Source organism: Eucyclogobius newberryi, unplaced genomic scaffold (genome assembly GCF_026437365.1).
Source record: "Eucyclogobius newberryi isolate DKJ021-1_F unplaced genomic scaffold, fEucNew1.0.hap1 SCAF_3, whole genome shotgun sequence".
In the NCBI taxonomy this organism is placed as follows: domain Eukaryota; kingdom Metazoa; phylum Chordata; class Actinopteri; order Gobiiformes; family Gobiidae; genus Eucyclogobius; species Eucyclogobius newberryi.
In genome coordinates, this window is record NW_027315945.1 from 38,476,632 (window position 1) to 38,491,077 (window position 14,446).

Consider the following 14,446-nt stretch of genomic DNA (forward strand, 5'->3'; position numbering starts at 1 on the left):
GGGTTAGCCCTGGTTTAGCCCTGGTTTGACCTGGGTTAGTCCTTGTTTAGCCCTGGTTTGACCTGGGTTAGTCCTGGTTTAGCCCTGGTTTGACCTGGGTTAGCCCTGGTTTGACCTGGTTTGACCTGGGTTAGTCCTGGTTTAGCCCTGGTTTGACCTGGGTTAGTCCTGGTTTAGCCCTGGTTTGACCTGGGTTAGCCCTGGTTTGACCTGGTTTGACCTGGGTTAGTCCTGGTTTAGCCCTGGTTTGACCTGGGTTAGTCCGGAGGTGGTCTTGCTGGTGCAGTCCGAGGTTCGTCTGGAGCAGAGCTGGAGTTGTGTCATCCAGATCTCCTGATCTTGTGCGTCGTTTGCTGAAACACAACATAAAAACACAGAAGCATAAGCAGCTCTGCTTCATGGCCTAGCACCAAAGTACATCTCAGACATGTTAGTGCCATAGGAACCATCTCAGACTCTGAGGACCTCAGGGGCCGGCCTCCTGCTGGTGCCAGAGTCCCAGGATATAAAGCTTTCACGGGGGCCCCAGTATATAAAGCTTTCACAGGGGCCCCAGTATATAAAGCTTTCACGGGGGCCCCAGTATACAAAGCTTTCACGGGGGCCCCAGTATATAAAGCTTTCACAGGGGCCCCAGTATATAAAGCTTTCACGGGGGCCCCAGTATACAAAGCTTTCACGGGGGCCCCAGTATATAAAGCTTTCACGGGGGGGGGCAGTATATAAAGCTTTCACAGGGGCCCCAGTATATAAAGCTTTCACGGGGGCCCCAGTATCTAAAGCTTTCACGGGGGGCCCAGTATATAAAGCTTTCACGGGGGCCCCAGTATCTAAAGCTTTCACGGGGGGCCCAGTATATAAAGCTTTCACAGGGGCCCCAGTATATAAAGCTTTCACAGGGGCCCCAGTATACAAAGCTTTCACGGGGGCCCCAGTATATAAAGCTTTCACGGGGGGGCAAGTATATAAAGCTTTCACGGGGGCCCCAGTATATAAAGCTTTCACGGGGGGCCCAGTATATACAGCTTTCACGGGGGGGCCAGTATATAAAGCTTTCACGGGGTCCCCAGTATATAAAGCTTTCACGGGGTGCCCAGTATATAAAGCTTTCACAGGGGCCCCAGTGTATAAAGCTTTCACAGGGGCCCCAGTATATAAAGCTTTCACGGGGGCCCCAATATATAAAGCTTTCACAGGGTCCCCAGTATATAAAGCTTTCACGGGGGGGGGCAGTATATAAACCTTTAACGGGGGGCCCAGAATAAAAAGATTTCACGGGGGGGTCAGAATAAAAAGCTTTGACGGGGGCCCCAGTATATAAAGCTTTGACGGGGGCCCCAGTATAAAAAGATTTCACGGGGGGGTCAGAATAAAAAGGTTTTCACGGGGGCCCCAGAATATAAAAAGCTTTGACGGGGGCCCCAGTATATAAAGCTTTCACAGGGGCCCAGTATATAAAGCTTTCACAGGGGCCCAGTATATAAACCTTTCACAGGGGGCCCAGAATAAAAAGGTTTTCACGGGGGCCCCAGAATATAAAAAGCTTTGACGGGGGCCCCAGTATATAAAGCTTTCACAGGGGCCCAGTATATAAAGCTTTCACAGGGGCCCAGTATATAAAGCTTTCACGGGGGCCCCAGTATATAAAGCGTGAGGGCTCCCTCTGCAGCTTCCTCGTGAAAATACAATGTCAGAAAACGGCCCTAAAATCTTATAATTACTTTTTTCTTTCTTTATCATAATGAGACGGTTTAATCACAAAAACATTCAAAATGGTCAAATATTTCAAACAGAGCCAGGGTTTCTCAGGAGAGTTATCCTCAGGTCGATTTGTTCAAATGTGGCAAGACTAGTTTAGTCGCCACGTTCACCTCTGAGTTTGTAGACGTCGCCGGCCCTGGACTGGACCGTGAACATGAAGGGGTGGTCCGGACTGGAGCAGACCCGGGCCCCGACCACAGACAGAGCCCCCCGCGGAGCCTGCTGACCCCTGGTGGCAGCGCTGAGGTAGTACCACAGCCGCCCCGAGTCTGGGTCCAGCTCGAAGAACCTGCAACACAACAGCGGGTTTAGACCTGGTTTAGACCTGGTGACCTGGTTTAGACCTGGTGACCTGGTTTAGACCTGGTGACCTGGTTTAGACCTGGTGACCTGGTTTAGACCTGGTGACCTGGTTTAGACCTGGTGACCTGGTTTAGACCTGGTTTAGACCTGGTTTAGACCTGGTTTGGACCTGGTTTAGACCTGGTTTAGACCTGGTTTAGACCTGGTTTATACCTGGTTTAGACCTGGTTTAGACCTGGTTTGGACCTGGTTTAGTCCTGGTTTAGACCTGGTGACCTGGTTTAGACCTGGTTTAGACCTGGTTTAGTCCTGGTTTAGACCTGGTGACCTGGTTTAGACCTGGTTTAGACCTGGTTTATACCTGGTTTAGACCTGGTTTAGACCTGGTTTGGACCTGGTTTAGTCCTGGTTTAGACCTGGTGACCTGGTTTAGACCTGGTTTAGACCTGGTTTAGTCCTGGTTTAGACCTGGTGACCTGGTTTAGACCTGGTTTAGACCTGGTTTAGACCTGGTTTAGACCTGGTGACCTGGTTTAGACCTGGTTTAGACCTGGTTTATACCTGGTTTAGACCTGGTTTAGACCTGGTTTGGACCTGGTTTAGTCCTGGTTTAGACCTGGTTTAGACCTGGTGACCTGGTTCAGACCTGGTTTGGACCTGGTTTAGTCCTGGTTTAGACCTGGTTTAGTCCTGGTTTAGTCCTGGTTTAGACCTGGTTTAGTCCTGGTTTAGACCTGGTTTAGACCTGGTTTAGTCCTGGTTTGGACCTGGTTTAGACCTGGTTTGGACCTGGTTTAAACCTGGTTTAGTCCTGGTTTAGACCTGGTTTAGTCCTGGTTTAAACCTGGTTTAGTCCTGGTTTAGACCTGGTTTAGACCTGGTTTAGACCTGGTTTAGTCCTGGTTTAGTCCTGGTTTAGACCTGGTTTAGTCCTGGTTTAGTCCTGGTTTAGTCCTGGTTTAGTCCTGGTTTAGTCCTGGTTTAGTCCTGATCTAAAACAGGATTCACTGACAAAGTGTGAGACTTTTACACGTTTATTCACTTCCTGTTTATGGAGATGAAACATTCGCACCAAAAGCTGTGAAAATGACGTGACTGTTTAATTTGAGCTCCACAGAAACAGGAGTGTCATATTACAGTCTTATCGTCATGGTTACGGGGAACTTCTGGTAGTGTCATATTACAGTCTTATCGTCATGGTTACGGGGAACTTCTGGTAGTGTCATATTACAGTCTTATCGTCATGGTTACGGGGAACTTCTGGTAGTGTCATATTACAGTCTTATCGTCATGGTTACGGGGAACTTCTGGTAGTGTCATATTACAGTCTTATCGTCATGGTTACGGGGAACTTCTGGTAGTGTCATATTACAGTCTTATCGTCATGGTTACGGGGAACTTCTGGTAGTGTCATATTACAGTCTTATCGTCATGGTTACGGGGAACTTCTGGTAGTGTCATATTACAGTCTTATCGTCATGGTTACGGGGAACTTCTGGTAGTGTCATATTACAGTCTTATCGTCATGGTTACGGGGAACTTCTGGTAGTGTCATATTACAGTCTTATCGTCATGGTTACGGGGAACTCCTGGTAGTGTCATATTACAGTCTGATCGTCATGGTTACGGTGAATTCTGGTAGTGTCATATTACAGTCTTATCGTCATGGTTACGGGGAACTTCTGGTAGTGTCATATTACAGTCTTATCGTCATGGTTACGGGGAACTTCTGGTAGTGTTATATTACAGTCTGATCGTCATGGTTACGGGGAACTTCTGGTAGTGTCATATTACAGTCTTATCGTCATGGTTACGGGGAACTTCTGGTAGTGTCATATTACAGTCTGATCGTCATGGTTACGGTGAATTCTGGTAGTGTCATATTACAGTCTTATCGTCATGGTTACGGGGAACTTCTGGTAGTGTCATATTACAGTCTTATCGTCATGGTTACGGGGAACTTCTGGTAGTGTCATATTACAGTCTTATCGTCATGGTTACGGGGAACTTCTGGTAGTGTCATATTACAGTCTTATCGTCATGGTTACGGGGAACTTCTGGTAGTGTCATATTACAGTCTGATCGTCATGGTTACGGTGAATTCTGGTAGTGTCATATTACAGTCTTATCGTCATGGTTACGGGGAACTTCTGGTAGTGTCATATTACAGTCTTATCGTCATGGTTACGGGGAACTTCTGGTAGTGTCATATTACAGTCTTATCGTCATGGTTACGGGGAACTTCTGGTAGTGTCATATTACAGTCTTATCGTCATGGTTACGGGGAACTTCTGGTAGTGTCATATTACAGTCTTATCGTCATGGTTACGGTGAACTTCTGGTAGTGTCATATTACAGTCTTATCGTCATGGTTACGGTGAACTTCTGGTAGTGTCATATTACAGTCTTATCGTCATGGTTACGGTGAACTTCTGGTAGTGTCATATTACATATTATTTGAATTATATTAAAATATTGAATATATTTGACTCGGCTAATTCCACATGAGGAACGAATGGAGCCGGAAATGAAGCCCCGCCCCTTTTACGGCCACACAAACCGGATTTGGTTTTGTTCTGACAGTAAAAACGACTCAGAAACCAGGTCTAAACTAGGACTAAACCAGGTCTAAACTAGATCTAAACTAGGACTAAACCAGGTCCAAACCAGGTCTAATTCAGGTCTGAACTAGGACTAAACCAGGTCTAAACCAGGACTAAACCAGGTCTAAGCCAGGTCTAAACTAGGACCAAACCAGGTCTAAACCAGGTCTAAACCAGGTCTAAACCAGGACCAAACCAGATCAAAACCAGGACTAAACCAGGACTAAACCAGGTCTAAACCAGGACTAAACAAGGTCTAAACCAGGTCTAAGCCAGGTCTAAACTAGGACCAAACCAGGTCTAAACCAGGTCTAAACTAGGACTAAACCAGGTCTAAACTAGATCTAAACTAAGACTAAACCAGGTCCAAACCAGGTCTAATTCAGGTCTAAACTAGGACTAAACCAGGTCTAAACCAGGACTAAACTAGGACTAAACCAGATCTAAACCAGGACTAAACCAGGTCTAAACCAGGCCTAAACCAGGTCTAAAGCAGGTTTAAACTAGGACTAAACCAGGTCAAAACCAGGACTAAGCCAGGTCAAAACCAGGACTAAACCAGGTCTAAACCAGGTCTAAAGCAGGTCTTAACCAGGTCTAAACCAGGTCTAAACTAGGACTAAACCAGGTCTAAACCAGGTCTAAACTAGGACTAAACCAGGTCCAAACCAGGTCTAATTCAGGTCTAAACTAGGACTAAACCAGGTCTAAACCAGGACTAAACCAGGTCTAAACCAGGTCTAAAGCAGGTCTAAACTAGGACTAAACCAGGACTAAACCAGGTTTAAACCAGGTCCAAACCAGGTCTAATTCAGGTCTAAACTAGGACTAAACCAGGTCTAAACCAGGTCTAAACCAGGACTAAACTAGGACTAAACCAGGTCTAAACCAGGTCTAAACTAGGACTAAACCAGGTCTAAACCAGGTCTAAACCAGGTCTAAACTAGGACTAAACCAGGTCCAAACCAGGTCTAATTCAGGTCTAAACTAGGACTAAACCAGGTCAAAACCAGGACTAAACCAGGTCTAAACCAGGTCTAAACCAGGTCTAAACTAGGACTAAACCAGGTCCAAACCAGGTCTAATTCAGGTCTAAACTAGGACTAAACCAGGTCAAAACCAGGACTAAACCAAGTCTAAACCAGGTCTAAACCAGGTCTAAAGCAGGTCTAAACTAGGACTAAACCAGGTCTAAGCCAGGTCTAAACCAGGACTAAACCAGGTCTAAACCAGGTCTAAACCAGGACTAAACCAGGTATAAACCAGGTCCAAACCAGGTCTAATTCAGGTCTAAACTAGGACTAAACCAGGTCTAAACCAGGTCAAAACCAGGACTAAACCAGGTCAAAACCAGGACTAAACCAGGTCTAAAGCAGGTCTTAACCAGGTCTAAACCAGGTCTAAACCAGGTCTAAACTAGGACTAAACCAGGTCTAAACCAGGTCTAAACTAGGACTAAACCAGGTCCAAACCAGGTCTAATTCAGGTCTAAACTAGGACTAAACCAGGACTAAACCTAGTCCAAACCAGGTCTAAACCAGGTCAAAAGCAGGTCTAAACTAGGACTAAACCAGGTCAAAACCAGGACTAAACCAGGTCAAAACCAGGACTAAACCAGTTCAAAACCAGGACTAAACCAGGTCCAAACCAGGTCTAAAGCAGGTTTAAACTAGGACTAAACCAGGTCTAAACTAGGTCCAAACGAGGTCTAATTCAGGTCTAAACTAGGACTAAACCAGGTCTAAACCAGGTCTAAACCAGGACTAAACTAGGACTAAACCAGGTCTAAACCAATGACTAAACCAGGTCTAAACCAGGTCAAAACCAAGTCTAAAGCAGGTTTAAACTAGGACTAAACCAGGTCAAAACCAGGACTAAACCAGGTCTAAAGCAGGTCTAAACTAGGTCTAAACTAGGACTAAACCAGGTTCAACGTTGTCAAATTTTTGGAATTTAATTTTTATTTTCAATACAGTTTTAGTGTTGATTAGTGTGTTTGACAAGTTGCTTTTGATTTGATCCTGGTTTAGACCTGGTTTAGACTTGGTTTAGACCTTGTTTGGACCTGGTTTAGACGTTGTTTAGACGTTGTTTAGACCTGGTTTAGACCTGGTTTGGATCTGGTTTATAATAGTTTGTCGTTTAAACCGGTCTGAATTCACTTTGCCAAAACCAACGAAGGACAAAAGAGTTTAATCCAGTGAACATTTTGAGCCCCACACACACTTCTCTTCTCGTCGACCGGTTCATAAACGCGCCACGAAACGCCACCGTGAAAGAGCCGCTTTCACGTTTTTCGCTGCGAATCTCGAAGTCATTCATCTACTGTCGCCACGTCGCAGCTGTCAATCAAACCGAGCGTCAGAACCAAGTCAAGACGCCGGAAATATCCTCCAACGCCAAACTGAGCCCCGAACCGCCAGAGCGCGAGTTTCTCTGCGTGATCCGAGGTTTTAGAAGCTTGAGGAATGTTCCGGCCGTTTAAAAGCAGACATATTATGCCCCGCCACTTCATAGTGATAAGCCCCGCCTCCCGCCTCTTCATAGTGATAAGCCCCGCCTCCCGCCACTTGACTACGAAAAGTCTGAGGAATAAAGTCTGGCGGTAATGCAACAATTGGATGCCAACTGCCATAAAACAACAACAACAACAACAACAACAACTTCATAATGATAAGCCCCGCCTCCCGCCTCTTCATAGTGATAAGCCCCGCCTCTTCATAATAAGCCCCACCTCTTCATAGTGATAAGCCCCGCCTCTTCATAGTGATAAGCCCCACCTCTTCATAGTGATAAGCCCCGCCTCTTCATAGTGATAAGCCCCGCCTCTTCATAGTGATAAGCCCCACCTCTTCATAGTGATAAGCCCCGCCTCTTCATAGTGATAAGCCCCGCCTCTTCATAGTGATAAGCCCCACCTCTTCATAGTGATAAGCCCCGCCTCTTCATAGTGATACGCCCCGCCTCTTCATAGAGATAAGCCCCACCTCTTCATAGTGATAAGCCCCACCTCTTCATAGTGATAAGCCCCGCCTCTTCATAGTGATACGCCCCGCCTCTTCATAGAGATAAGCCCCACCTCTTCATAGTGATAAGACCCGCCTCTTCATAATGATAAGCCCCGCCTCTTCATAGTGATACGCCCCGCCTCTTCATAGTGATAAGCCCCGCCTCTTCATAATGATAAGCCCCGCCTCTTCATAATGATAAGCCCCGCCTCTTCATAGTGATAAGCCCCACCTCTTCATAGTAATAAGCCCCGCCTCTTCATAGTGATACGCCCCACCTCTTCATAGTGATAAGACCCGCCTCTTCATAGTGATACGCCCCACCTCTTTTTAGTGATAAGCCCCGCCTCTTCATAATGATACGCCCCGCCTCTTCATAGTGATAAGCCCCGCCTCTTCATAGTAATAAGCCCCGCCTCTTCATAGTGATAAGCCCCGCCTCTTCATAGTAATAAGCCCCGCCTCTTCATAGTGATAAGCCCCGCCTCTTCATAGTGATAAGCCCCACCTCTTCATAGTGATAAGCCCCGCCTCTTCATAGTGATAAGCCCCACCTCTTCATAGTGATAAGCCCCACCTCTTCATAGTGATAAGCCCGCCTCTTCATAATGATAAGCCCCGCCTCTTCATAGTGATAAGCCCCACCTCTTCATAGTGATAAGACCCGCCTCTTCATAATGATAAGCCCCACCTCTTCATAATGATAAGCCCCGCCTCTTCATAGTGATAAGCCCCACCTCTTCATAGTGATAAGCCCCCGCCTCTTTATAATGATAAGCCCCGCCTCTTCATAGTAATAAGCCCGCCTCTTCATAGTGATAAGCCCCACCTCTTCATAGTGATAAGCCCCGCCTCTTCATAATGATAAGCCCCACCTCTTCATAGTGATAAGCCCCGCCTCTTCATAATGATAAGCCCCACCTCTTCATAGTGATAAGCCCCGCCTCTTCATAGTGATAAGCCCCGCCTCTTCATAGTGATAAGCCCCACCTCTTCATAGTGATAAGCCCCACCTCTTCATAGTGATAAGCCCCACCTCTTCATAGTGATAAGCCCCGCCTCTTCATAGTGATACGCCCCACCTCTTCATAGTGATAAGCCCCGCCTCTTCATAATGATAAGCCCCACCTCTTCATAGTGATAAGCCCCGCCTCTTCATAGTGATAAGCCCCGCCTCTTCATAGTGATAAGCCCCCGCCTCTTCATAATGATAAGCCCCGCCTCTTCATAGTGATAAGCCCCCGCCTCTTCATAATGATAAGCCCCGCCTCTTCATAGTAATAAGCCCCGCCTCTTCATAGTGATAAGCCCCACCTCTTCATAGTGATAAGCCCCACCTCTTCATAGTGATAAGCCCCCGCCTCTTCATAATGATAAGCCCCGCCTCTTCATAGTAATAAGCCCCGCCTCTTCATAGTGATAAGCCCCGCCTCTTCATAGTGATAAGCCCCACTTCTTCATAGTGATAAGCCCCCGCCTCTTCATAATGATAAGCCCCACCTCTTCATAGTAATAAGCCCCGCCTCTTCATAGTGATAAGCCCCGCCTCTTCATAGTGATAAGCCCCACCTCTTCATAGTGATAAGCCCCGCCTCTTCATAATGATAAGCCCCGCCTCTTCATAATGATACGCCCCGCCTCTTCATAGTGATAAGCCCCACCTCTTCATAGTAATAAGCCCCGCCTCTTCATAGTGATAAGCCCCGCCTCTTCATAGTAATAAGCCCCGCCTCTTCATAGTGATAAGCCCCGCCTCTTCATAGTGATAAGCCCCACCTCTTCATAGTGATAAGCCCCGCCTCTTCATAGTGATAAGCCCCACCTCTTCATAGTGATAAGCCCCACCTCTTCATAGTGATAAGCCCGCCTCTTCATAATGATAAGCCCCGCCTCTTCATAGTGATAAGCCCCACCTCTTCATAGTGATAAGACCCGCCTCTTCATAATGATAAGCCCCACCTCTTCATAATGATAAGCCCCGCCTCTTCATAGTGATAAGCCCCACCTCTTCATAGTGATAAGCCCCCGCCTCTTTATAATGATAAGCCCCGCCTCTTCATAGTAATAAGCCCGCCTCTTCATAGTGATAAGCCCCACCTCTTCATAGTGATAAGCCCCGCCTCTTCATAATGATAAGCCCCACCTCTTCATAGTGATAAGCCCCACCTCTTCATAGTGATAAGCCCCGCCTCTTCATAGTGATAAGCCCCACCTCTTCATAGTGATAAGCCCCGCCTCTTCATAATGATAAGCCCCACCTCTTCATAGTGATAAGCCCCGCCTCTTCATAGTGATAAGCCCCACCTCTTCATAGTGATAAGCCCCACCTCTTCATAGTGATAAGCCCCACCTCTTCATAGTGATAAGCCCGCCTCTTCATAATGATAAGCCCCGCCTCTTCATAGTGATAAGCCCCACCTCTTCATAGTAATAAGCCCCGCCTCTTCATAGTGATAAGCCCCCGCCTCTTCATAATGATAAGCCCCGCCTCTTCATAGTAATAAGCCCCGCCTCTTCATAGTGATAAGCCCCGCCTCTTCATAGTGATAAGCCCCACTTCTTCATAGTGATAAGCCCCGCCTCTTCATAATGATAAGCCCCACCTCTTCATAGTAATAAGCCCCGCCTCTTCATAGTGATAAGCCCCGCCTCTTCATAGTGATAAGCCCCACCTCTTCATAGTGATAAGCCCCGCCTCTTCATAATGATAAGCCCCGCCTCTTCATAGTGATAAGCCCCGCCTCTTCATAGTGATAAGCCCCACCTCTTCATAGTGATAAGCCCCGCCTCTTCAAAGTGATAAGCCCCGCCTCTTCATAGCGATGTTTCACCGTAACAAGCAGCAGTTTGTCATTTACGTGTTTTTAGATTTGAAAAGCACTTAATCACATCAAGTGCAGGGAAGTGGGCAGGGATAAGGGGTAAGTGAAAACAAGATGTTTCTGAGCCCTCGAGCCTCAGTCGCAGGGCAAGACAGGATAAAGTCAAACGTGCAGGAACCAATGAAAATACAAGTGCAAGGAAACGAGTAATGAGGAAACACGGACGAGGTTAAGGGTAAAGTATGACCATACGTCCCCTTTAATACAACACATGAAGGCTTTTTCAACACTGAGGGAATGTGAAGAAGAACGTTAGCTATATCCTGGGAGAGAGGGGTGTAAGTGTGAGAAGAGAGAGAGAAGAGAGAGAGGTGAGGAGGGAGAGGAAGAGTGGTAACTCATGTGTGGCAGTCTGCAGGGAGAGAGAGAAGAGCGATCATCCAAGTCATTACACGAACGAACAGGCGCTTCTGCTATTGATCTATACAGAGAGAGAGAGAGAGAGACATGAATGAAAGAATATGGAGATGAGGAGGGTCAAAGAGAAAGAGAAGAGGGATAGTCAGGGTGAGAGAGAGGAGAGGAGTAGAGGAAAGAAAGAAGGAGGAGAGAGACACTATGGATGGAGGGAAAGAGGAGAGGAGAGAGGAGTGCAGGGCTTTCCTCCCGATGAGTCAGAGCTGGTTTTGGGACTCCCGCCCACACACAGAGAGAGAGAGAGAGAGAGAGAGTGTGTGAGGAAGGGAAGTGTGAGGAGAGATGGAACTGATTCAAATTGGATAAAACTGGATAAATGTTGTTTGTGCACCAGCTGCAGTCGTGTTTTCTCCTGTCAATAAAATATATTAAAATACACAAGGAAATACTTCTACTCGTGTACTCGGGCTACTCGTGTACTCGGGCTACTCGTGTACTCGAGCTACTCGTGTACTCGGGCTACTCGTGTACGAGCTACTCGTGTACTCGAGCTACTCGTGTACTCGGGCTACTCGTGTACTCGGGCTACTCGTGTACTCGAGCTACTCGTGTACTCGGGCTACTCGTGTACTCGGGCTACTCGTGTACTCGAGCTACTCGTGTACTCGAGCTCAAATTGTATTGTTATTTTATCATTTGCTCTGTTTGTTTTTATGTTTTATCTTTTGAAAATAATAAATACAAATAGTCCTAAATAAAAATAATAATAATTATACAAATAATAATAAAATAAAAATATAAATAATAATCATAATTCTAATAATAATAGATACAAATCCAACTAAAAATAAATAAATAATAATACTAATACAAGAAATATTAATAATTAAAATAATAAGAATAATAGTAGCAACAACAACAATAATAATGATAATAAATATAAATAATCATACAAATAATAATAATCCTAAATAATAATCATAATAATAATAGATACAACTCATACTAAAAATAAAATAATAATAATCAAAGAAATATTAATAATTAAAATAATAATTCAAAAAATTATAGTAAGAATAAAAAAATTAAGATAATTTAAAAAAATAAAATAAAAATAAATAATAAATCAAATCCATGTATGCATTTTGTACAGTACGGGAACAAAAATAGAGCCAGTACCTTGCTCCAGGGCACAACAAAAGTGACTTTTTAAAACGTATTTATAAACCAACAACGCCCGGCAGCTCCATGAGGATTTGAATGTTCCAATCACGGTGTTAGACGTATCTTCCTCCATGAAGGCGACGTTACAGGTCAGATCCGTGGAAAGGTGAGCTCACCCGCAGTAAGATATGGATGAATGTTTCTAATCGGGCAATTTTGAACAACAAATACACCAGTGAGGAGAGTTTAATGCCGTACTGTGGAGCATCACAGCAAAGCCATAAAAGCCCCCGACAGAAAAGTTACATAGTGCAACTTTAATGGAAAGAATGAGAGCGATTCATGAATTTAACACAGTCGTTTTTCCCACACGTTTAAAGCCTGTAAGATCCATTCTGGCCTGGAGGCTTTAGCAGGCTTTAGTGTGAACTGGGGGTGAGAGAAGGGAGGACATGCAGCAAAGTCTCTGAACTCACGACGCTGCTCGACCACCAGGCGACGCTGGTTCAGGTTTGTGTCTGCACCTGGTTTGAGCTGGTTTTAGTCCTTTTTTTCACCGTCAAAATAAAATCACAACAAAATAATAGCAACAATAATAATAATAACAATAATAAAATAATAACATAATAATAATGATATTAACAAAAATAATAATAATAACAATAATAAAATAATTATAAATAATAATACAATAATATTATTTATAATAATAATATAAAAATAATAATATTAATGAAAATAATAAAGAATATAGCCGCAAGCGGCAATGATCGGCCCTCGCCACGCCGCCGCCACGCCGCAAGAGGAGGGGGCGCTAACGCGCCCCAATTGTCCTTTTATTGCGCCTACTGCTGAATCTGTGACGCTGTCACATCTTCTCCCCTTTGTTTTACCATCAAAAAGCAATTTTATTTTGAATTATTGGCACAATGTGCGGCTTTGCCGCACAGACACCGTGACTCTTTGAATAAAAATGTGGATCACTTTTGATGGTCCACCCCTGAAGATGAGTCTCACCAAATTTCAGGTTAATATGTCTAACGCCCTAAGAGGAGTTTGTGAAAGTATAAAGTGTAAACATGTTCTGGCGATTTCCCCATTGGAATGACATGGAAGGTTTCGGTCATCGTTACGGCAAAGCCATAACAATTATGATATGGCTCTCATTGACTTTTTTGATGGGGATGCTAAAATTGAGTTGTGTGTCAAATTTCATATAATTTCGCAAAACTAAACATTTAACCTCCATATAAAATCTGTAGGGGGCGCTGTGGCGCCAAATGAATTTATTTCACTTCAAGTAGGTTAAGGGCAAAGAGTTTAACAACTGATTCTAATTTGACGCAATTCGGACTTTATCTGCGCAAACGGCAGAAATTTTAAATATGGGAGATTTCTGAAATTCTAGCTACAGTTTGCGGCTTCGCCGCACAGAGACCGTGAGAGGTATCAATGTAATTTGGATAACTTTTGATGTCCCACTCCTCAGTAGCATTTTCACCAAATTTCAGCTTTTTAGGGCCAACGCCCTGGGAGGAGTTCGTAAAAGTACGACGTTTGGAAAAACTCCAAAATCATGTTTAGCCATTTTTGAAGCAATATGGCCGACATTTGGTTGGGCGGACGGCGTTGCCGTAATAATATTTTTTACTTCTCTTGTCACCATCTACCTCTGCGCCAAATTTCATGATTCTACGATCAGATTTTTTTTGGGTCATTTCCCATCTCTCAATGCATTTTTAGTACATTTGGGGGCGCTGACGCGCCATTTTTTTTATTTTAGAAAAGGGAAATAGCCAGAATGTAGAGAAGCACGATTTTTAGAGGTGTGCAAATTTTTGTGACTTTTCGTCAATGTTCACTGGGTGAAAAATAGGGGGGTTGGTCCCGAGAAGAAGAAGAAGAAGAAGAAGAAGAAGAAGAAGAAGAAGAAGAAGAAGAAGAAGAAGAAGAAGAAGAAGAAGAAGAAGAAGAAGAAGAAGAAGAAGAAGAAGAAGAAGAAGAATATTCCGATGCGAAAACAATGTTTCCCATTTTTCAAATATCATAAACTATACATTTTCGGAAAGCGCTCGCGCTTTCCTACCTCATGGTGTGGGTCCCTGGTCACTGACGGGTACTTTCGTTAATTTTGAGTGGGCTCCGCCCACTTTGTGTTTTTGGCCCTCTATACAGTAATAATGTTCAATTTTTGCATTACATGCTTATATGCACGGAACATGCAAGAGATGGGGAACGTATTCGTGAGCTACTTAGGGCAAATGAGTGCTTTATATGGGGATGACGACCGCATTGCGGTCGTCATCCCAATGTAAAGTGCTCGTTTAGTGCGCACTTTTGCACGGGCTTCGCCCGTTTACAACGGTAA

At 44.8% G+C, this 14,446-nt stretch overlaps 1 protein-coding gene across 1 annotated transcript in view; it reads right to left on the minus strand.

Annotated features, from left to right (window-relative positions):
- Window positions 1–225: 225 nt before the first annotated feature.
- Window positions 226–14,446, minus strand: part of LOC140374597 (oxysterol-binding protein-related protein 10-like) — a 15,312-nt gene continuing 1,091 nt past the window's right edge. The window contains exons 2-3 of the mRNA XM_072461529.1: window positions 1,872–2,050; window positions 226–353 (exon numbers count right to left, since the gene is read on the minus strand). Coding sequence (XP_072317630.1) covers window positions 226–353; window positions 1,872–2,050 — 307 coding nt within the window. The remainder of the gene's footprint in view (window positions 354–1,871; window positions 2,051–14,446) is intronic.